This window comes from Ictalurus furcatus, chromosome 10 (genome assembly GCF_023375685.1).
Source record: "Ictalurus furcatus strain D&B chromosome 10, Billie_1.0, whole genome shotgun sequence".
NCBI lineage: Eukaryota > Metazoa > Chordata > Actinopteri > Siluriformes > Ictaluridae > Ictalurus > Ictalurus furcatus.
The window spans coordinates 14,462,462-14,485,997 of NC_071264.1; the positions used below are offsets into that span (position 1 = coordinate 14,462,462).

The window sequence follows — 23,536 nt, forward strand, 5'->3', positions numbered from 1 at the left end:
CATATGTCACACTTTTCTTGGGTTGGGTCAGGAATGAGGAGAGGAGAAGCAGGCTTGGGACAACTCAAAAAGGCTCTTTATTTTCCTTCATTATTACTTTTACTTTTCAGGTATTTTATTTCACTGTGCACATATACAGTATAGTCACAGGCTCTGTGCTGCTCAGCTCTCTCTCTCGGCTCTCGTCTCACCCCTCTTTATCCTTGCCACTGCTCACTGAAACACAGAACACTTGTTGGCCGAATTCTACACAGGTGTGTAATTCTTACCACTCACGTTCTCCAGCTGTCACTCTTTTGAGCTGTCTTATTCTACTCACTAAATAACCATGAGAACTATTAGATTATTATTATTAGATAAATAGCCTGGCTTTTAAAGGACAAGACCATCTGGTTTTATAATCCCTACACCCAGAAGTGAGTTTTATTCAAAATAGGTTGTCAAGCCCGAAAATGTTTTCTTGTTTCCTGTGTGCTTTCATATTTGTTCTGTTTGCTTTCAGCACAGCTTCCTAAATCACTTCAAATCTCTTATGGCATGGCATGCTGTGTGATCATACAGGATGTAGGACTGAACCCAGTGCCAAGATTTCTGTCCCCTATAAAACTTTGGCCCTTAAATAGTTTACAAACCCCCACCCCCCATATGCTTATCTCTGTTGTACCCCTTTTCACACACTCAAACATGCACATGCTGTTGAAGATAGCAATGAAAGTGAGCAAGCTTGACCTCACCCCACTGCACAGAGAACAGAGGGCTTGTCAGATCAGAGAAGCAACAGTTTGAGATGTTGTGACACGTCTGCTCATTAGGCTCTGCAACGCTCCCTGAGTTGTTGCACTAGCCCTGTCAACAGCATCCTGTACCTGTCTGGCTTAAACCCACAATCATGGCTGCTCTAACCTCCAGAGCTGCTCTCTCTGAGTGAAGCCAGTGATTTCTTGGAAGCTGTCCAGCATTCGCCTTCAGCTTCCTGTATGAAGGGCAACACAACTGCATGACCAACTGTGAGAATTCCTAATTTACAGTCCTGAGGTTGCACTAGTTTTTCTGATGTGTTTATGTTTTTTGGAAATAGTTTAGCCAAAAATTAGTTTGCTTGTTTGCTTTTCACATGAGCGCAAACTCCATTGGAATGTTAGAGTTGCACTTAAGTCTGTATTTATGTTTGAGTCCTTAATATGGATATGTGCAATTTTGGTATTAACGTGTGTAATTCAATTCTGAGTCAGTGATTACAATCAGCCTTGATAAATTGGAATAGCTGGGTCATTGCAGTAATTTACTGCAATAATTATTAATAACCCAGTACATGCCCCCAATATGTGATATGCAATGAGACAAAAGCATAACACAGTAGATCACCCCTGATGATCTCCTTAAAGGTGAGATACACCGCCTTAAGTACTGTAAATCACAATATGGCCTCTTGTTTGGTATCACGCCACTGCATAAATCTCTGTAAGTAACTGAATGGCTATTGATCAAATCCATGTTATTCAAGAGTATCAATCTTTGACTAGGACAGTATCTGTCAGTTTTCTTAAGCACTGTAATATAATGGATTGTGATTGTACTTTTTTTGTCGCTGTCACAGGGGTGCAGATCTGTGGGGCTAACATGACACTTGTAATTTTAATCCTGAACTTCAGGCCTGGCCTTTTTCCACCCAGTACGATGTAAGAATTCTCTTGGCATTTCCCAAGCCTTGTTTAATTAATCAAGCCACTGGAAGTGTTGGTATATAGTTCCCAGAGTCCTTAGTGCTCCATCTTACCTCAGCCTGAGCTTAAAGCCCGAGCAGGACAAGATTGAGGCAGGACGTTTTGTGGAGAATCAATATGTTTATGAGTGTTTTTGTCATTACTCTGGAGTGATAGTTATTCTAAGTGCCTTGTTTACTGAGGAACACTAATTGCGTAGTTACATTTACAAAGAATTTGTTCTGAGCAAGACACAGCATATAATTTGTTTAGCTGGGAAAACCTCATTAAGTTTAAAAATGTTTGTTTAGTTCACAAGATTATGTATGGTTTAGCTCCCCCTTCCCCTGGCTGACTTTATTCATTTTTAATCTGATGAAAACAGAGTAACTAGAGGTACAGCTAGGGCCAATTGCATAATTCCACACAGGAAAACTTCTTTTAGCCAGGCTGTCTTTTCCTTCAGAGCTACCACAATCAATGTTAAAACCAAAGATAAACCACAATGTTTATCTTTCAACTCATTTAAATATAATCATAAGAAATGGCTTCTTCACAATCAATAATGTCAACACTGATTTTAACCCATATCAATACTTTATTTATGTCTGTTTTTTTTTTTACTTATTGTATAACATATGTGCTGTCTAGTTGTATTACAGTGTTGTTTATAATTTCTGGTTGTATTATTATTGTTTTATGCCTAATAACATGTGGCACTGGGGGACTACCAATGAAAATGAGCCTTCGGGCTAACTTGGGTACATTTACATTCATGAATGTTGATTAATATAAACTGTTGATTAATATAAACCTTTTTCAAATAAATAAATAAACATAAGACGAATCAGGGCTGAGCGCTTGTCGCCTCTCTCACACGTACCTCTCTCCCTGTGACAGTCCTGATCCCAGCTACAATTTACAGCCAATTTTATTGAAAAACCTATTCTCAGCTTGCCAAGGCAATTACACTGAAGGCAATCAGCATCAACGGGTCACACAAGCCATCTTGAAAGACACCAATTTGTCCTTCTAAAGCAAAATAATAAATGCTAAATAAAAGAAATACTGTGTCAGGATTCAGGGCATTCCCAGAACACCATCATTTCTGACAAATCATTCTGACCTGAGTGAAATTATTAGTATGTTTACAGCATTCTGTGTGACTCTTCATGAGCACATGCTGTGTGTGCAGTTCTACAAATGCTGCAGGAATTCTGAAAATCCAAAGTATTCACAAAAAGTTTCAGCAGTCAGCAATGGTTCTAAGGTCTCTTATAAAAATTGGAATAGAATATAAATGTTATGATGAAAAACGAGTATTTTTGCTGTCCTACTCTTTTCTAAAAGGGGTGCAAAAGAGTTTGGGTTTTTTTTCTGAGAGGTCCTGAGAAGACCTTTTGTGAGTCAGTGCACCAAATCAGCATTAGGTCATGTGGTCGACACTGTTGCCTGTGTTATAAGAAGAACAAGAAGAGCTGCTCTTTGATAGCTTTCAGTAATGGTACGAGAGGGCTGACAGCCAAGAGAAGACTGCAGACAGCCACTGCATAGCAAGTGAGCTCTGCCTGCCTCTGTCAGGAGCGTTTACATTTTTAATCATCAGTGTTTGAACCCAGCAGCACTGGCTGATAGAATGTAATCCCAGGGAGCTTTCTGCGTTCTTTCAAAGAAAGTCTTTTGGTGATCATATTGATCTATTATTTTTTCCTCTCAAATTTTTAGTGCTTTATTAGATCCCACCGAGTGGACACCAAGCCCAGAAGAAATCGTGCATGCAGCCATGTTGGTGAAATTGTTGATTGCATTTGAGGTCTCATTTATTAGAAATGGGGTGCTGTTTACATTTTATTTGGCTGCTCATTTACAAATGTCTTGGCAGCCAGTGAAATTGAAAGGATAAATCCAAAGAGCGTGAAATGAAAGATCCAACTTCAGGCCCTAAGATCTGCATGAGGCACTGAGAAATGTGCCCCTGCCTGGAAAGTTGATGTCAGGCTGCAGCCCTTTGGGATATGGTTCAGTGTCCAAGGCTGCTTTTACATATTTCTCTTATGCAGAGCCTTCAGATGTTTTCAGCCCAATCAATAACTCGATTTTTCTGGAGCTGTTGCTACTTGCAGCTGATGTAAAGGACAAGTGTTTTTTCTAGATATGCAACCAGAAGTGCTTCTCCCGCTGTAGGATGCGATGCTTCATGTCTTAGTCAGCTTTTGTTTCCAGCAGACCCTTTTTTGGAACAGCTTGTAGTGATGCTGGCGAAGCGATGCAAAAGTGATGGGCTGTGCATCCTCATCAGTTTTTGTTAATTACTCTGTCTTTTTTTTAGTAATTATAGATTGTTTTCTTCAAACTAAAAAGTCAAAGCTCACTTGAATTTCATACCCTAGTACCAAAATTAAGACTATTCCTCCCGGATACTACATTAAATGAGACATTGTTACCTATTAAACAGTAACTGGTAAGGTATGTATTAAATGTCAGGGGGCAATAGATAAGCCAAACCGAGCGAGAAAGTAGTGAACACACTTTATACTGGGAGTAATAAAACATGAAAAAGTGCAAATAGCTCATTGGAGACAGGTTGAGATGACTGAAGGCTTGAGGAAAGAAACTGTCCTTTAGCTGGCTGTTACTTGACTGAAAACTCCAGTATTATTTGCTGGATGGCAGCTGGGTGAAGAGGTCTGGGCTGGGGTGCACAGGGTCACTGATGATACTGCGATCCTTCCTCTTACACCATTTCTTATAGACGTTGGAGCTGAGTGGGGGCAGTGACCCGATGATGTGATGGGCTGATTTCATTACCCTCTGCAGTGCTTTGCAGTCTGATATGGTGTAGCTGCCATACCAAACCATGAAACTGTCAGTGAAACAGCTCGAGAAAGTGGCTCTAGTTAAATGTGAGGGGTTTGGGAGGATAGCTATGGAGAAATTGATGCACACAATTGCTTCTTTATCACTAGGAAGGTAGTGATTTTAAGCTAGAATAAGTTTCTTAGAGCTATTTCCTCAATACATGTCAACGAACTAATAGACAGCATGTCTGTCTGCTTTCTTCAAAAACTGACAATCAGTTCTTTGTTGTTGTCAAAACTCTGGGAGATGTTGTTGCACCAGGCACCAGACAGGTTATCTTGTTCCCGCAAGCTAATTCATCCTGATGGAATGTCATCCACACAGCAGCAATGCCATCAGCAACTTGGTGACAGTGTTGGTGCTTTGCATGACCTCATAGTCATGGTAAAGTAGTGGCTAAAGATGAACATCATGAGTTCTGAAGGATGACACACAGAGATATGGAAATGTATCCGGAGGCATGCATAGTGAGTATTTTTTTTTAAGTGCACTAAATTTAGTGAGGCGTCTTGATTTATAGTATTTTATCATGTCATATTCTTGGCAGTCCACTATTTACAAAGTTTCAAATTTGATAAAACCTTCACTATTCTATGCCATAAGTACACCTTGTAGATACTGATACACGTTTATGTATATGTAAATGTACAGATAGATGAAAATATACACCCTGTGCACTGTGACAATGTTCTTTCCCCAAGCCGTGCCATTATCTTCTTTGGTAAGGTTGGAGTGGCAGTGATCTTTACTTAGAAAGCCTAGGCCTTCATACCATAGAAATTTCCACGCATTCTCTCTTGCACCATTTAATTTTGAGATCATTTTTAAAGCTGCTGGATATAAGATTTGTAAAACTTTGTAACGTGGGTTGTGCTGCATTGTTCTCTGCCACTCAGATTAATCTCACAGCTGTGAGCACACACTCAGAGAGAATTTAGGGCTTTGAAATATTTAATGTTCTTTATCACTTACCATTTGTTCTTATTATTGAATCATGATTTTCCAGCTTCACTAAAGTGCATTAAATCTTCAGTGTTCCATATAATTACTGTACATATAATTGATTCAGAATGCAGGTGCAAACTGAAATCATATAGCCGTCCTAACCACAACGTAGTCTAGGTGAAATTGTACAGTGGTGCTTGAAAGTTTGTGAAATTTCTATATTTCCTAAAACATCAGATTTTCACACAAGTCCTAAAAGTAGACAAAGAGATTCCAATTAAACAAATGAGACAAAATATCATTTATTCATTTATCATTTATTTATTAAGGAAAATTATCCAATATTACATATCTGTGAGTGACAAAAATATGTGAACCTCTAGGATTAGCAGTTTTATTTTAAGGTGAAATTAGAGTCAGGTTATTTCAGTCAATGATAACAATCAGGTGTTAGTGAGCACCACTCTTCAACAGAGTTGAAGCTGTTCCGTACTGAGAAATGAAACAAAATCCCTCTAAGCCGATGTGCAGGACTGATCAACAGTTACTGGATATGTTTAGTTGCAGTTATTGCTGCACAAGGGGGTCACACCAGATACTGAAAGCAAAGGTTCACAAACTTTTGCCACTCATAGATATGTAATATTGGGTCATTTTCTTCAATAAATAAATGACCAAGTATAATATTTTTGTCTCATTTGTTTAAGTGTGTTATCTTTATCTACTTTTTGGACTTGCATTAAAATGATGTTTTAGTTCATAGTTATGCAGAAATATAAATATTAATCTATTAAAATTCTATAGACAATTCAAAAACTTTCAAGCAGCACTTGTAAATATAAGCACATGTTGCTGTAAGAAATCATGACCGCCATGCAAGAGTAAAAATGCTTGACTAATTGCTTGAGTGCTGCTTAAAAGTGCCATCTCAAATTTGATTTGACTTACCATTATCTATAGGTTGCATTTGAAAATGTGTTGAATGACTACATCAAAGCTGTTAATGCAAATGAAGGAAAGAGCTGTAGTACTATGAGGGAGCTGTAGCATGCATCAGCAGCATGCTGTTTTGCTCCAATTAAAATCCAAACCTTGTGAAGGCTCTAACTGCCACAGAGCAAATCCTGTTGTATGTGTGATCATATACATTATATCCACTGAAAAGTGAAAATTACATATATATATTTACATATATACGTATAGCGCTTTTAACAATAAACATTGTCACGAAGCAGTTTCACAGAAATCACAGATGTAGATTAGTTCCCTAATGATAAAAACAAGAAACAGTGGCAAGGAAAAAGAAAATCTCGAGACAACATGAGGAAGAAGCTTTGAGAGGAACCACTCTCAATGGGAACGTTTCCTTTTCTGGTTGACACCAGATAGTGTGTTTATAATCATCCCTTTGTGTTTCTAGTAATGTTACAACCAGATTGCTTGTTTGCATAGGATCTTATGCCAATGACTGTGGACTGTGCAGTCTATTATTAATTCATTTTATTTCCCTTACAACTGAGGTCTGAAGTAAAAAAAATAGGTGTATTATTGTTTTTGGCATTGGGAAATAAGAAGCAAATAAAACACCGCCATAATACGCAAATGTGCTTCGATAAAATTACAGGCGTTTATTGACATTACAAAATGCTCTCTCGTGTAGTTCCTGTCAGTGTGATACTCAGAATCATGTTGGTAAAATCATACATCTTAGTCTCAAATACATTGAGCATAACAGAATTACATACAGTAGAATATGTGTTTGAGGTTGTATTCTCTGAATTCCATCACACTTCATCTCAAATATACTTTTCTATTTAATGTGCCTACACTGCTGAACCCTATCTGGCCAAGTGGCATAAAAACATGTTAACATTATGAAGGGTGATGTGGAGATGGCTTATATGAGGATGTGATGGAAGAATGGAAGATGGCTTTTTTTCTGTGCATGGTTCTCTCTGATTAGATAGAGAATGCATATACTGTAGATTGGCTGCATAATCTCTTTTCCATGATCTATGGATTGTCTGTCTAGCCATGCTACACCTGCCCTGCATCAAATCAGCTGGCTCTTTGACTCTGAGCTATCTCCTGCTGCTGCATTGTGTCATTATGGGGGAGTTCTGCTTTCATCCTTGCACATTCGTCTTAACTGTAAAACGTTCATTGTACAAGCAGTATGAGGATTCATTCTCCAGGCAAAAGAGGAAGAGATAATCCAGTGGGTTTTCACCTTTGGCTTTACCTCGCAGCCAATGAGATATCCCTTCAGATGCCGTGTAGACTAATGGCTCTCGTACACCATCTGTGCTGTAATTGATTTTCCCCTCCAGTCTACAATCAGTAAGAAAAGTGTAGTTACAGGCAAGCAGACCTTTTGAACTTTGGTGTGTGCGTGTGTGTGTGTGTCCACGCAAGGATAGATAATTATGGCTTCTTTTTTTTTACCGTTACATAATCGAATATGAATACACTATTCAGAATGAAAAGCTAGCATTCTCAATGGATGCATAAAGAGTTGTTTTTTTTATTAAATATTGTCATAAAGGTTCACAAGGTATTTGGTGGCAAATAGTGGTGTATATCAGGACTGTGATGTTGTGAGATGCAACAACAGATTTGTTCAAGCGAGAACCTTTTACTTTTATGTGGACATGAAGCTTGCGAGACAAAGAAAGGCCACATTTATTAACCTGATACAGTTACATCATCCTTAGAAACTGCTTGGTTCAGGTTGTTGTGTTTTAAATTAGGCTAATAGTTTGTTTATATTTTGTGAAATGGACAGAAATTGGTTAGAAAATATCATGGGCATGTACAAAAAAATTATAATAACTGCAGGAGTAGGATTTAAAAAGAAAAAAAAAAAACAGTCCTGTCTCTGAGACTGATTATGAACTGGAGTGATGGAGCTGAAGTCAGAGCCATAATTCACACACCATGCTGATGGTGCTGACATTTTACCTCTGGGTTTTTTACAGTGTTTCCAGGGTTGTAGTTGTGTGGTTCGTATTTAATTAAAAAAATTATAAACCCTTCATGCTTAGGCCATTCCCACTGGGTTTATTTCCGAATACAGGTACCAATATTTGAAGCACTAAACAGATATGGATTGTGTTAAACCGCTACTTTGTGGGGACGTGTGCCTGGTATCCATGAAGAAAACTCCTTTATCTTCTTTATTGATTGCTTGATTGATTTTTTACAAAAACTGCAGCTTTTATTTAAAAAAAAAAAGAGAGACAGAATGTTTCCTTTGGGTTACTGAAGTTAAAGTTAGGGATGGATTTAGTATTAATTATCTGCATTAAGACCATGACATTAATAATAATGTCAGTCGAAGTTCCTCTATAGAATAGTGTGCATACACTTTGTGTTTTAGTGTGTGTATGTCAGTGTTTAAAAAGCATTTAATTCATTAGATGCTCACTATAATTAAACAATTAGACATTGTGGGGTCATTTACATATCACTTTTAAAAAAAAAGCCTTAAAACCAGGTAGCATTTATTTAAAAACACTAAGACGGGTAAAAGATTTTCGTTTGCACAGTGAGGTTAAGGTTAGGGTTATCATTAGTGGGTATTTATCTATAGTAATAGTTTTGTGTAAAAGATTACCCATGTGGTGTGGTCAACGAACTTTTAAATATATATTTATTTGTATCTGATTAGCTACTGAATTATAATAAATGGTATTTATCATATGTCCTACTGATTTTCAAAAAATCTAAATGCTTTGATATCACTCATTGCTGCTTTGTTGATGTACAGCTTTTTGACATAATTAAGTGTAAATGAAAGATAGCTTAAACTCTGCTGTAATAAGGCACTCATTTGTTATCATATGTAATCAGTGGCATATTATAGGCTCGGCTTTATGCCGTTGTTCCAGACACTAAATGAATACCAACTTAAAATGGTCATTTCAATGGCAATTACAGCCAGAGCAAAGCAATAAGCCTTGATAATGCAATGCTGAATGTAAAGTGTTCCAGGCAATCATGGATGTAAGTCATGGTTTGAAGAGAATTAGCAAGAATCTGGAAAATGTCCCTGTATTTGAGTGGCTGACTTCTTCCTTTGCCCACAGATATTGTACATTTTTAGAATGTATTTCTGAATAAAGCTCTTTACTCTTTAATAGAGTTTATGTTAAAAACATCCAAAAGTCAAAAACTGTGTGTGGCTGTGCAGTCTGTCGCTAATAGGATTCTTTTATCCGGTCCATTCACATGAACCGTTGCTGTCTTTGTTTTCATTTCTTTGTCAGATATTGATGAATGTCAGTCAAATCCATGTCAGAATGGAGGCACCTGCATTGACGAGGTCAACTCTTTTGTATGCCTGTGTCTACCCAGCTACGGAGGAGCCACATGTGAAAAAGGTAGTTGAATAGCACTCTCACTCCCACACAAAGACACAAGTGAACACACATGGAGACTGGCTTTAACTGATACTGTATGTACTGCATAGAAAATCTGCTACAATTCTGCTGCTAATTGATTGCAATGCTTGACACGTGTGTAGAGTTGTTATTCTCTTAGCGAGTTATTAAAGGTGTGTGTGTGTGTGTGTGTATGTGTAAAAACATACAAACTTGCTAACACCTGGAAAAATGGGCGAGCTAAGCATTAGTGTTATTTGTGTGTGTGTGTGTGTGTGTGTGTTCGTGTGTGTGTGTGTGTGTGTGTGTGTGTGTGTGTGTGTGTGCCTTTAGTTATTCTATTTTAGTTCTCGTAATTCTGACCTTATATTAGTGCTAGACAACCGTTAGTTTACATTTACCTCATAAACAGAAGACACTCAGGTCTACACTCTTATTTTATGCTCATATTGTAATTTAAATGTTTTTTAATCATCTTATTTTTTTTTATTTTTTTATTTTTTTCATTTTTCATTCATCTTTAAAGGCATACATACACTATATGGCCAAATGTATGTGGACAGCTGATCATCATAACCATATGTGCCCATTCCAAAACCATAGGCATTAACATGGAGTTAGTCCCACTGTGCAATTTTAACAGCCTCCACACATCTGGGAAGGGTTTTCACTAGATTTTGGAATATGGCCGTGGGGATTTGCCCATTCAGCCACAAGAGCATGTGGGATCAGGATACAGTCAGTTTTCCAGTTCATTCCAAAGGTGTTCAGTGGGGCCCTCATATAAGTGTGATGGTTATGTGTCCACATACTTTTGGCCACAGAGTGTATTTCCTGAACATCATTCATTTGTTTCACATAGGCACCCCCGATCTAAAATTCTTATAATTTTCAAAAAATAAAGTAAGAAAGTAAGTAAAAATAAAAGTAGGAAACCCTGCTTTGTAATTTGTAGTACATTATTGTAGTGCATTATTTAAGAAACAAACTAAATATTAAAATATAACAAATGGATCTTTTATTTGATCACATGGATATTAATATTAAAATGTTTTGGCAGTTTTATATTCTTCTTTGTTTGCTAATGTGCATTAAATGTTTCATCAGCATTACAGTATAGTTGATGCAACTGCTCATGTGACGAGTTTCAGTTTTACACCTCAGGAAATGTCTTTAAGATCCAAACTTGTCATGTGCAAAAACCACATTTAAATATTGTTTCCTCTCTGTACTTTGCATGTGATGTCATGTATGCTTTATTCTTTGTTAACCACCTCCAGCACACCCACTAACTACACATGCAGTTTATCACCGTCACTTGCAAAAGACATGCCTTGTTTGGGAACTTAGTAAATCAGAAACTAAAAGAAAGATGAACAGTATTTGTTCTAATCCTTTTTGATTTGATTTTAATATTGTATTATTTATTTTATTTCAAAAGCACCTGTAATATAATTTGATGTTTATGTCTTTTTGAGCCAGTTTGTTCTGAGACCTGTCAGAAGGCTGTCTGAATGGTTGCAGCTTTGCTGAAATAAATATGTTGCTGTAGGTTCAGTTGGTGTATAAATAAATACTGTACAACTCTCTGCAACCCTACAGTCAAACACAAAGCACTGAGGTGATCCTTTTTCTTTGGAGAGAGACGGTGAGAGAAAAGAAAGAGAGATCGAGATACTGGATAGGAGAGAAGGGAAAGTGGTACAGTGGTCCATATGATCACTCCACTGGACGAAAACGGACCTTTCCTGTCTGGCCCCCGGTTCACACATTCAGGCAGGCAGTATAAAACACACAGATTAGAGAAGAAGGAACCCCTCCAATCCATATCACACACACTCACACAAACACTCTTTGTTTTTGGAAATTGTATAAGAAAGCAGCCTGCTGCGATAGAGTCTTCATGGTTGAGTTGGAGCAGCAGGACATTGTGGGGGCGGTTATGTCCATTCTGCCTCCTTCATAAAGCAGCCTGATGAATTTTTAAAGACTGACATGCTGTAGAGGAGAAGCAGAAATCTGGATTATAACAGAAAATGTTAGTGGTACAATGTACCAGACTGAGATTGCTGTTCAGTATGCAAATGTATGCATTGTTCTCCTCCTATTAAAGCCTATTGCTTTATAGTATAGTAGTTCTCATGGATATTGTATGTATAAATGTGTGCAAAAATGATAATGATACTCTCATGTATCATTAATACATACATACAACATACTCTCATGAATATTTACAGACATTCAATGGTGCTAAGTGATTAAAAATATTTTAATTTTGTTTGGACACATTTGAATTTGAGCTGGGGAGAAACAATTTGGTGTTGTTTCATGTGCGATGTGCTAAATGTACAAACAGGCACCCCCATTTGATTGGAATAATCAAAGAGATGCCATGTTTCCATGTCAGGTTAATTTATTTGCTCCCTCGGTCTTTCATGTAATATGGCATAAAGCTTGCCTGCTCTCTTCCAAATGGCATTGGTCTTTTGTAGCACGCCTCCCTCAGCAAGACCTTCCAGTTTCCATGGAGACCAGAGTTTCCCATTGCCAAACTTGACAAGTGACCATGATGCTTCAGAGGCCAGCTAACTCCAGTCTGGCTCTCAGCACATGCAAGATAATGTTACGTTAATTACAGTCTTTTGGGAACCATATTGTGCTCTTGGATCTATAAATACAATCGCTCACAGGAGAAATGCACTGTGGAACAATGAGATGATAAATTTAAAACACACTCTAAATGGGGAGTTTGTTTCTATTTATTCATTGTGTTAAATAGGGGTGAGTTTGAAGGTGTCCTTTAGTGAATAAACATAACTTGTCGTAGTACTTGCTGGAATACCCTGAAGGATTTTTGGTGGATTTTTTGGCTGTGCTTTATTCCCCCCTTCCTTTTGCTTACTGCAGCAAAGCAACTTATGGAGCACCTCAAAGCATACCTGGCAAATTCTGCCCGCCTGGAATGCGTGATAAACTCTTATTAACTTGACTGTTCAATAACTGAAATAAATTACCAAAGGAAAGTGCAGGGAAATACAAACGCATAATTTTGTGTGCTCCTAGTGGTATAAGTCACTTTCAAACACAATTAAATAGCAATAGGAGCAGAACACCTATAGAAGTTAATTAATCCCAAGACTGTTGGATGAATATTATTTATTTCTCAAAAACATATTTCATGCTATCGTTAGTATTCTCTCTCTCTCTCTTTCTCTCTCTCTTTCTCTCTCTCTCTCAATACAATGCATAAATATTAATTTCATGGAGAGAAAGCGAGAGATGAACTTGAGTAAAGGTATGAAATCCCTGGTGTGCTGTTATGTGAGTCTGATAAGTTATTAATGCAGCTTCTGGTTTACTGAACCACCATTTCATTATGTGTACACTGTGCTACTGAATGCTGACTGCCACTTGAACAAGAATATTTTTTGAGGTATTTGAGGTACTGTTTAAAGCATTAGGATAAACAGTATATAGAGAAATTTCTGTGTGTGTGTGTGTGTGTGTGTGTGTGTGTGTGTGTGCATACACACATGCACACACAGAAACTTCCCTATTTACCTCTCTCTCTCTCTCTCTCTCTCTCTCTCTCTCTCTACATATACATATATAATATAGAGAAGAGATAATATATTTATATATATATAGAGAGGGGGGGGGGATATAGATATAAACTCAGCTAAAAAAGAAACATCCTCTCACATTCAACTGCTTTTATTTCCAGCAAATTTCTTAACATGTGTAAATATTTGTATTAACATAAAAACATTCAACTGAGACATAAACTGAACAAGTTTCACAGACATTTGATGAACAGAAATGGAATAATGAGTCCCTGAGCAAAGGGGGGCTCAATATTAACAGTAACAGTCAGTATGTGGTGTCCTCCAGCTGCTTTAAGTACCACAGTACATCTCATCCTCATGGACTGCACCAGATTGGTCAGTTCTTGCTGTGAGATGTTACTCCACTCTTCCACCAAGACATTTACAAGTTCTCCATCACGTCTGGAGGGACACACACGGTTACATGTAATTTTCCACTGCAAGGACGATCAGCTGTCCTTCCTGACTCCCTGTAGCACTGTCTTAGGTGTCTTACATTACAGACATTGCAGTTTATTGCTCTGGACACATCTGTAGTCCTCATGCCTCCCTGCAGTCCCTGCCAGGACTATGGCATGTTCACGCAGGTGAGCAGGAACCCTAGACGTCTTTCTTCTGGTGTTTTTCAGAGTCAGTAGAAAGGTCTCTTTAGTGTCCTAAGTTATTGTAACTGTGACCTTAATTACCTACCGCCTGTAAACTGTTCGTGTCTTAAGGACTGTTCCACAGGTGCATGTGCAATAATTGTTTAAGGTTCACTGAACAAGCATGAAAAACATCGTTTAAACCCTTTCCAGTAAAGATCTGTAAAGCTTATTTGGATTTTACAAAATTATTTTTAAAATACAGTCTCCTGAAAAAGGAACATTTATATTTCTCCTGAGTGTGTTTGTGTGTGTGTGTGTGTGTGTGTGTGTGTGTGTGTGTGTGTGTGTGTATATATATATATATATATATATATGTGTGTGTGTGTGTGTGTGTGTGTGTGTGTGTAGAACAGCAGAAAAAAATGTGGTCTTCTGCTGTTCTAGCTCATCCACCTCAAGAATCAATGTGGTGTGCATTCTGAGAAGCTTTTCTGATCACCATGGTTGTCAGGGCTCTGCAGTGCGACCATTTCAGTAGCATTTGCAACTCAAAAGTACTTTGTGCGACTGTGGAAACATATATAGGCGCACCGGTGCGACCTGTTCGGAGTTGTATAATATAATAACATTAAAAACTACAGGAAGTCCAAAATGCATCTACACCGCACAGTGGTTACTTACGTACTGCTTTTCATCACCTCAGTCAACCGAACAAGTGTGTAAATACTGCAAAGAAGCCATTATGATGACATCATCTGCATCTCTCAACTTGCCGGTCTCACAAACTGCGAACTTTTATTGATCACGCAAAATGACCTGAACCTGCTACTGTGACATGCTCGTGTAGCTACAGCGGCATCAAGCGCCAGTAAATTGATAATAATGTTAACGCTATAAGGCTGTGTGTAATTCAGACTTCTTTATTAAATAATTCCTCACCAATCATAATGAAGAGCAGCAACTGTTCAGTCTGCAAACATACAGTACGCTGCTGCTCTCCTTCACTCCCTTCACCAACTCTAATAGACAGCGCATTCACTTCATTTAAGCTCACGGGCACAAGTGCTCCTAAATAAATTGTTACCGTAGAGCCCTGGTTGTAAAGAGTGTTTTTTTAGTTACTGTAGCCTTCCTACCAGCTTGAACCAGACTGGCCATTTTCCTCTGACCTGTCTAATCAACAAGCTGTTTCTGCTGGCAGAACTGCTGCTCATTGGATGTTGTTTGTTTTTCGCAGAATTCTGTGTAAATGTCACAATGATCTTTAACTTAAACTCTTGACCTGTATCTACATGATTTTATGCACTGTGCTGCTACATGATTGGCTGATTGGGTAATTTCATGAATGAGAAGGTGTACATGTGTTCCTAATAAAGTGGTTGGTGAGTTGTATCAGCACAATACACATTACTAAATAAAGTTAATATGCACAAAAGTGCAAAATATACAATAAAGCCATAATAATAAATGCACAGGATCGTGCATGCTAAGTGAACAGGACAACAGAATAATATTTGGATAGGTAATGTGGCATGTTTGTTGACTTTAGGCTTAAGGACGTCAGTACTGCGGTTAAGTGCATTTGCTGGCTGTTTGTTGATATACCACTCAGCCAGTGCGTATGCTTGAATATTAAATAGCGTGATACACACTCCGGGGCAAAAAAGAATTGGCCAAGCCCAAAATTGCAATTGCAAAAGGAAATTAGCAAGCATTAATCAAATAGATGTAACAGTATGTTACAATATTGTTACATCACTGTGATTGCTTCATGAACTTGTAGTCATATCAAATGCCTTTCAAGGGAGTGTCATTAATGAAATTTTCGGCTTCACGTGCTGGATGACATCATCCCACACATTGTCTTTGTGCATTTGTTTAAAGGGCAGCTGATTGACTGGCAGATTGGAAGGAGCAGGACTGAGATGGAGACCCAGATATGCAAATAATTGAGATAGATGGTTCCACTGGGATCCTGTATCAGAAAGTACTGGTGCGAGCAAATTAATTTCAGCCACCTGAGCCCTTAGACATCATTCACACTAATGAAAATTTCTTAATTGTAATAACACATATCACATAGAGGAATTCCCAAGTAGAGCAGGGTGGACTATAGGGGCCTATTTGTGCCACTGAACAATCAATTCATCAATAGACAAATCAACTGACAAGCCACACTTTTTCATACACACACACACTTTTATTTTTTGATGTACGTACTAGTCTGTTTTTCTCAGTGATCACTACTCAGTGTGAGAAAGCAGAAATCCTTGATTAACAACAGCTTCACTTTAAAAATCGGTGAAATGATCGGCTTGGTTCAGGTCCCGCGTCCTGGGACAGCAGACAAAGCGATAATAGAAAGAGGAGTAGATTAAATGGACTGAATGAAATGATCACTTGGTTAACACCTTATCAAAAAAGAAATTTCAAGTATGTTAAATGCTTTTTAATGTCTCGGTAGATCGATTAATCGTTTTATACTTCAGTTCATTTCTTCTTTATCAGTTGATGAGTTTTTTTTCATCAATGTATATGTGACAACTGATTATTAAGTAGCGCAAATTCCCATAGTGGATTCAGGAATTTGGCAGGTAATGGTTTATGATTTCTGAGCTTCACCTTGTCCCTGAACATTTTACTTGTCCATTGTTTACAAGTCAATTTTTAAACTCTTCACCCGTAAATAGGACTAGAACTAATTACATTTGCATAGTTGTAATGTTGCACTAGAGTTTTGCTTCCTGCCCATATGCTGAAGTGTAATCTTTGCCAAGTTCACTGAGGGAAGAAGAGCACATCTTGTGCTTACTTAATCAAGGGGTAGGCTCATCACACATGGATGTTTTCTGTTGGTGGGTTTTGGGGGTTAGTGCTGCTGAGTGTTTAGTGAGTGCTACTGAGTGTTTAGTGAGTGCTGAGAGTGTTTAGTAAGTGCTACTGAGTGTTTAGTGAGTGCTGAGAGTGTTTAGTGAGTGCTGAGAGTGTTTAGTGAGTGCTGCTGAGTGTTTAGTGAGTGCTGAGAGTGTTTATTGAGTGCTACTGAGTGTTTAGTGAGTGCTACTGAGTGTTTAGTGAGTGCTGAGAGTGTTTAGTGAGTGCTACTGAGTGTTTAGTGAGTGCTGAGAGTGTTTAGTGAGTGCTGCCGAGTGTTTAGTGAGTGCTACTGAGTGTTTAGTGAGTGCTGCTGAGTGTTTAGTGAGTGTTGAGAGTGTTTAGTGAGTGCTGAGAGTTTAAGACCGGACACATTTGGCAGAGCAGCCTTCTTAGACCAGTGACATCAGTGGCATGAGCATTCCAACTACTGGCTGATTCCTCAGGTAGCAACACACACACACATACACACACACACACACACACCTATGAGAAATCAGGTCGAAAAAATAAATACACCCTATAAATCAGTAACATGTAGAACCACATTTAGCAACAATAACTTGAAGTAAACATTATCTGTAGAAGTTTATCAGTCTCTCACATGGTTTTGGAGACATTTTGGCCACTCTTCTTTATAACATTGCTGTTTGAGGGCATTCGTTTATGCATAGCTCTCTTAAGATCTCACCACAGCATCTCAGTGAGGCTGAGGTCTGGACTTCCAACACTTTTCACACAGTAAGCAGGTAACTAAAGCAGACCTCCAGGTCCACAATTTTATAAATATGTTGACTTGCATCCACCTTGCCAAGTCCTTTAAATTGAGACTGCTAATTCAACAACAACCTACCACAGATGTTAGACAAGAACATGAGCTCATATCTTCTTCACTGTCTTTTCCATGTGCTGTTTCTCTATAAACTCCCGCTCTTCTCCCATGTTTCCCCCTCTCCTTCTCTCTCTTCTAGCTCTGATGTCCCTCCATTGCTCTTATACAGTAAATGGTCTCAGGCACTCCATACTCTCTGTTCATAGCAGTTTTTCTTAATGTACCTGGCACAAGTTTTCTTCACCATGTCTATTTACAGAGAGCTGAGAGAATCCACACACATTAGTAGATCATACAGACTGGAGCGCCTTCCCTGTTCCCTTTTATCCCCAACACATATGCTAATGATGTGTTTTTGTTTATCTTGGCATGCAACAAAAAACATGTTCAGAGAGCTGGCAAAGCTGACTGTCTCACTTACAAATGGCAGCGAGCCACCCGTCTCCACAGAGTGCCATCAACAGACAAGCCCTTAAAATCACCCCCTCCTCCCCCTTGCTAAATCTTTTATCATCACGGGTCCTGAACACTAAAGCACTAAAATATCACCTTGTGATGGAGATAAATGACCCAATCACTCACTTGGAAGCATTTCCCCATTTTATTTTTAACTGCTGCTCATTCAGGTGGATGAATATTAATCATGAAATAGAGTAACCAGTCAGCAGGGGCGCTGATATTTGTTTTTAATTGGGGTGAGTCTTTAATCCTTTGACTAATGACAACAAAGCACAAGCGAATTCTCAGATCTCAGAATCTGTTTTGAGCGCTCTTCCACAGTGCATGTATTATTAATAATATGTATGACAAAAGAAAATGGAGAAGCGAGAAGTCATTTATTTGCCAATAACATGTGCTCTCCAGCGATAAATTCCACATGTCTTTGGGACAAAGCCTGGCAGGTAGGGAGGAAAAAGTGCACCACTCACCACTCCCACCCTCACTGACTCACACTGTATGCCTAGAGTAGCTTGAAGAGGCTCCTGCATCTGTATTCTTCCTGCTACTGGAGATAACAGGTTGGGCTCCACTGAAGCCATCTGATTTGGACATGCTCCCAGTGGACAATAATATATCAACTGCTGTGCAGTCAGACTGTGTCTGAGAGAGGGATGCTTGTGTAACACAAAAGTTTTTTAATTTCATAACCACCCAACTCTTAATGCAAGAGACAAGACTGTTTGTCTCGCTTTTTGTTATTGTGGTTAATAGGCTTCTGATGAGCAAGGCCATACTGTCTTGTCTCTTAGTCATTACGCTACAGTTATTCACAGGTTTTAAGAATTAGGTGGGAAAGGGTGATTTGGGGGCTTCCACATGTGCAACACTTATTTCATTTTATTCGAACCTAGGTGTGTTTCGTTTAGCCAGGTGAGAACACAGCAATCAACCCAGCTGCAGGAAGTGATCTGAACTGCTGTGTATTTTGCGAACAGCATGTTGTTGTTTTGTTCGGCCTAGGCACAGCGCTAACATGCTACAGAAATATGATGCATTCTGGATATCCTGGCCAAAGGACACACAATAAATGCTGGACACGTTTTACAAAATGTTTGAAACTTTTCTGTATTTTGCTGATTTCTGTGATTTCTACAGTAGGTAGATGGTTTGCTTGCCAAAGGTTCGCTTTTTCTGTTGCATTATTTCTGACCCCTGAATGAGACTGTTTTTAGCTTCAAATCATATGTGTGGAAATGAAAGTATACACCTAGTAGGTGTTTACCACCTTGTTACTTGGAATAAGTATCCATTTATGAGGTATTTAAATATGCCCTCTATTAATTATGTAATTATATTGCAATTATTTTGCACAGTCCAAAAAAACCCTAAAATTCTTATTACAGTTTAATTATATCTCTGCTACTAATGGACTTTAATTATATTTCTACTTTTTTTATGTTAATTCCATTTTTTACATTTCATAATTTTGTATTATAAATATGCAGAACCATTTTTATTATAACTATGCAGAACCATTTTTATTATACCTATGCAGAACCATTTTTATTATAACTATGCAGAATCATTTTTATTAGAACTGTGCAGAATCATTTTTAATATAACTGTGCAGAATGCATTTTTGTTCTTTGTCTGTTGTACTTCATGGTAGTGAGAAGAGAAAGTGAAGGTAGGAACCATTAAGCAGAACTTCTGCAACACTACTGAACACTTAAGTGAAGTAGAACAAAGGCAGCTTACCCTCCATGTCATGTCCACGTTGTATAAAAGTTCTTCGGAAGTGATCAAATATGTGATGAATGAGAACTAATACTGCAGAGAAAATTACATCAGCCTGTCTTTTTCACCTTTTTACTTTACAGTACTCTGGCTCATAACACCTTCCTCTCAGCCTGGGCTTCTACAGGCATGCATGCTAATCACAGCCCATACGGCCCAATTTGCACTGGCCAATTTGCAGGTGTCGCTTTAGGTTTGCTGGAAGAAAGCGGTGTGCAGTGCTACGAGGCTCCTGAAATGATCTGTCCAGGGTGTTGAAACAGGCTTGCATATAAAACCTGCACACTCCACTCACACACAGACATACAGTATGTGTTACTATACATTCATGCTCTCACACGTGAATGCACACACAAACACAAAAGTGTGCAGATTACGCCTCCTCTTCTGCACAGATGCTCAAAGCCCTTGAGGGTTGGAGAGAGTCTGCTCAGATGCTCAGACAAGGATGTGACAGGGCTTAATTAACCATTGAGCACAGTAATGGAAGACATTTCTCTGCATTGCTTTCTTTTGTGCTAATGCTAAGCTGTTCACTCATAAAGTGCACAGACACGGATTAGAGCACCAGAACATAAACGCCAAGAAGAGGAAATGAAACAGTTAGACATGTCTCTTTAGTGCTGTTGATTGACACATTTGTGTGTGTGTGTCTGTGTGTGCGTGTGTGTGTGTGTGTGTGTATGGGAGTGTGAATAGGAAAAGAATAGAAGGTGGCTTTAGCTTTTCAGTGGCACTAACTGAACTCTTTCTCCTCTCTCTCTTTCTCTCTCTCTCTCTCTCTCTCTCTCACCTTCACTCTTCCTGCAGACACTGAAGGTTGTGATCATAACTGGCGGAAGTTCCACGGTCATTGTTACAGATACTTCATTCACCGACTCAGTTGGGAAGATGCAGAGAAAGATTGCAGAGAACACAATGGCCACCTGGCTAGCATTCACAACAGAGAAGAGCAGGACTTCATCAACAGTTAGTCACTCAATTCATTTAACAAACTGTGTAATGCGTTTTGCAGGACATCCAATGAGCACTTTATACATGTTTTAGAAAAGTGTTAACATGTCTAGTGCTACCCTTCTACAATGATTAAAATTAGCTCAAATACTGTACATTAAGTCCAATTAGCTGTTCGTGGGTGATTATAGCTGGCAAATTAGTTCTGTGACTTAAGTTCAAACGATATGTCAATATTTATATCAAGTGAAAGTTGGTGTAACTGGTGCTTAAGTTGACACAGATCTGGGCAAAGAAATAAAAAAGGACATAAAAGGCAAGAGTTGTGCTAAATTGTACAGTCTAGACCTGCAGTTAAAACAGTATTTGACTTATATGTCTTTCCAAAACATGACTAACACAAAATTCAGAGTTGGTGTTTTTATCAGTGGAACTGAATGTTCCAGGTCAATACACAGGCTACTAACTATGTCTGATTGCATTACAATCAAACATGTTGGTTAATGGGTTGGAAGATGAGTGTCTTTGAAAAAAACACACATCTTTTTTTATTAACTATTCACAACATGGCACAGACGAATTAAAGCCCGTTGACTGAGAGCGTTATCTATATATTCTGCTTCACAGCAACTCCGAAATGGAAACAAGAATGAAAAAATGTCAAACGTTTATTGTTCCATACTGTATATGTAGGCGAATGTGGAGTTAATACTTAAATACTTAGAAATTATGTTTTGATAGTGGGCCTACATGTAAAGCATCAAAGGGAGACAATGACAAAGAAAATGAACATGCGGATTTGAGATGAGAATTGCAAATGGTGTTGGTATCATTAAAGCATTTATACTGCTGACTATTGTGTAAATAAATTGTTTTTAATAGAGTAATGTTATTTTTAATACATTTGGGTGGATGTCTATGGAGTTTATGTGCTTATAAAAAAAAAACCTCTTAGACAAATGGGAGGATGATTTTATAGCACGTCTTGCAGCTGGTGTGGATATAAATGCCGGTTAAAATAGACATTTGTGCATGACTAAAAGCTTTCTGTGTGAACTGACTTTTATTCAAATTTGTTCTTTCATATGTAATAATATTCTTACAATGTACAGTCCTGCCATCAATGTAGTGGGATACATAGAATATACTATTACAATAATTTGCATGCAATACCAAGCTAGTATACATTTAATGACATTGTAGAGACACTTGCTGTTCACCACTGTTTTGAACACATTGCCTTCACATAGAGGAACAGCAAATTTACCCCAAAAAGCCCATAATTTTCTTGCTAATTTAGACTTGGCCAGTTCCCAGCTCTATCATATGACAGCTACCACTCAAGGACAGTGAGGGCTATCACATGCTTCTTCCAAGATGTGTGAAACCAGCCAACCGTATATATTTTTGAACTGCTGCTTGGAGGAAAGCGCTATCCAACCTCTTCCACATATCTGAACTCACAGATGCCCACGATTGGCTAGTGTTGCTCTAACTGATAGGGAGAGAGAGTGTGCCATTCCTCCCACCTAGACAACATGGCCAATTTTGCTCTCTTGGACTTCCAGCCACAGCTGGCTGTAGCATTTTTTGGGAATCTCTTGTTGATAGGGCAAAAGCTTTTCAGTTGCACCACTGCGGAGCCAAAAAGGTGTGTTTAATCATCTTGAAAACACTAGTCTCTGCTCCTTCAATTAAAGAAGCTCAGTCATTAGGGAGATTAATGGTCCCTATAATGATGTTCATCTCAAACACTAGGATTGAAATTTTATTCTCCCTTTTCCAAAATGCTTTTTCGCTTTATGGGGTCTGGGTCAACTTGCATATGGTATGTAACACAATTATATTTTTGACAGAGAGTGTCTGTGTGTTAGGAGCAGACATTAGTGCATGCTTTAAGCCTGAATGATGTCTGAGAGTGGAAATATTTGGTAGGGGAGTAAAAAGTCACTGCTGGATACTGATTGTGAAGCTGAACCTGGTTTGTGAGTAATCATGGAGTATGACTTAAAATGGTGTGTTTTTGACTCTTGAGTTCACAGCAACCCCTTCTCATTGGGAGATTACAAATTGAATCCTGATAAGTCCAAGAATATATACTTTGGCCCTGCTTGCTGGGTGGGAAGGATAGCATTCCTCTTACTTGCTGATCAGAGTGATGCTAGCCATTCTCACATGTAATAGCTCCTCCAAGTGTGTTTAACTGCCCAATGATGATTTTTAAACTGCATTACAGTTTAAAAATGTGTTGGAGGAAGCAACCCCTCACCCTCTCAGAGTCAACCAATAGGAGAGACTCAGCTAGGGTGGGAAGTGTTTATGACTAAATTGGGAGGAAACTGGGCTTTAAAAAGTTTTAGATCTGCGATTGAACACCAAATGAAAAATCTGGTTTTGGTTGACTTTTTGATCTGTTATTATCAGGTATGAGCCACGAAAACACTTGGATTGGTCTGAATGACAGAACCGTGGAGGAGGATTTCCACTGGACTGATAACATGGATCTGGTGAGGCGAGGCCATATGCTCACTTGTCTGCCAGTAGATGTTTCCATCTA

General features: G+C 38.5%; 1 protein-coding gene across 1 annotated transcript in view; it reads left to right on the forward strand.

Annotated features, from left to right (window-relative positions):
- ncanb (neurocan b) overlaps window positions 1-23,536 on the forward strand; it is a 112,755-nt gene that overhangs the window by 81,658 nt on the left and 7,561 nt on the right. The window contains exons 10-12 of the mRNA XM_053634869.1: window positions 9,776-9,889; window positions 20,836-20,994; window positions 23,404-23,486. Of these exons, the coding sequence (XP_053490844.1) occupies window positions 9,776-9,889; window positions 20,836-20,994; window positions 23,404-23,486 (356 nt within the window). The remainder of the gene's footprint in view (window positions 1-9,775; window positions 9,890-20,835; window positions 20,995-23,403; window positions 23,487-23,536) is intronic.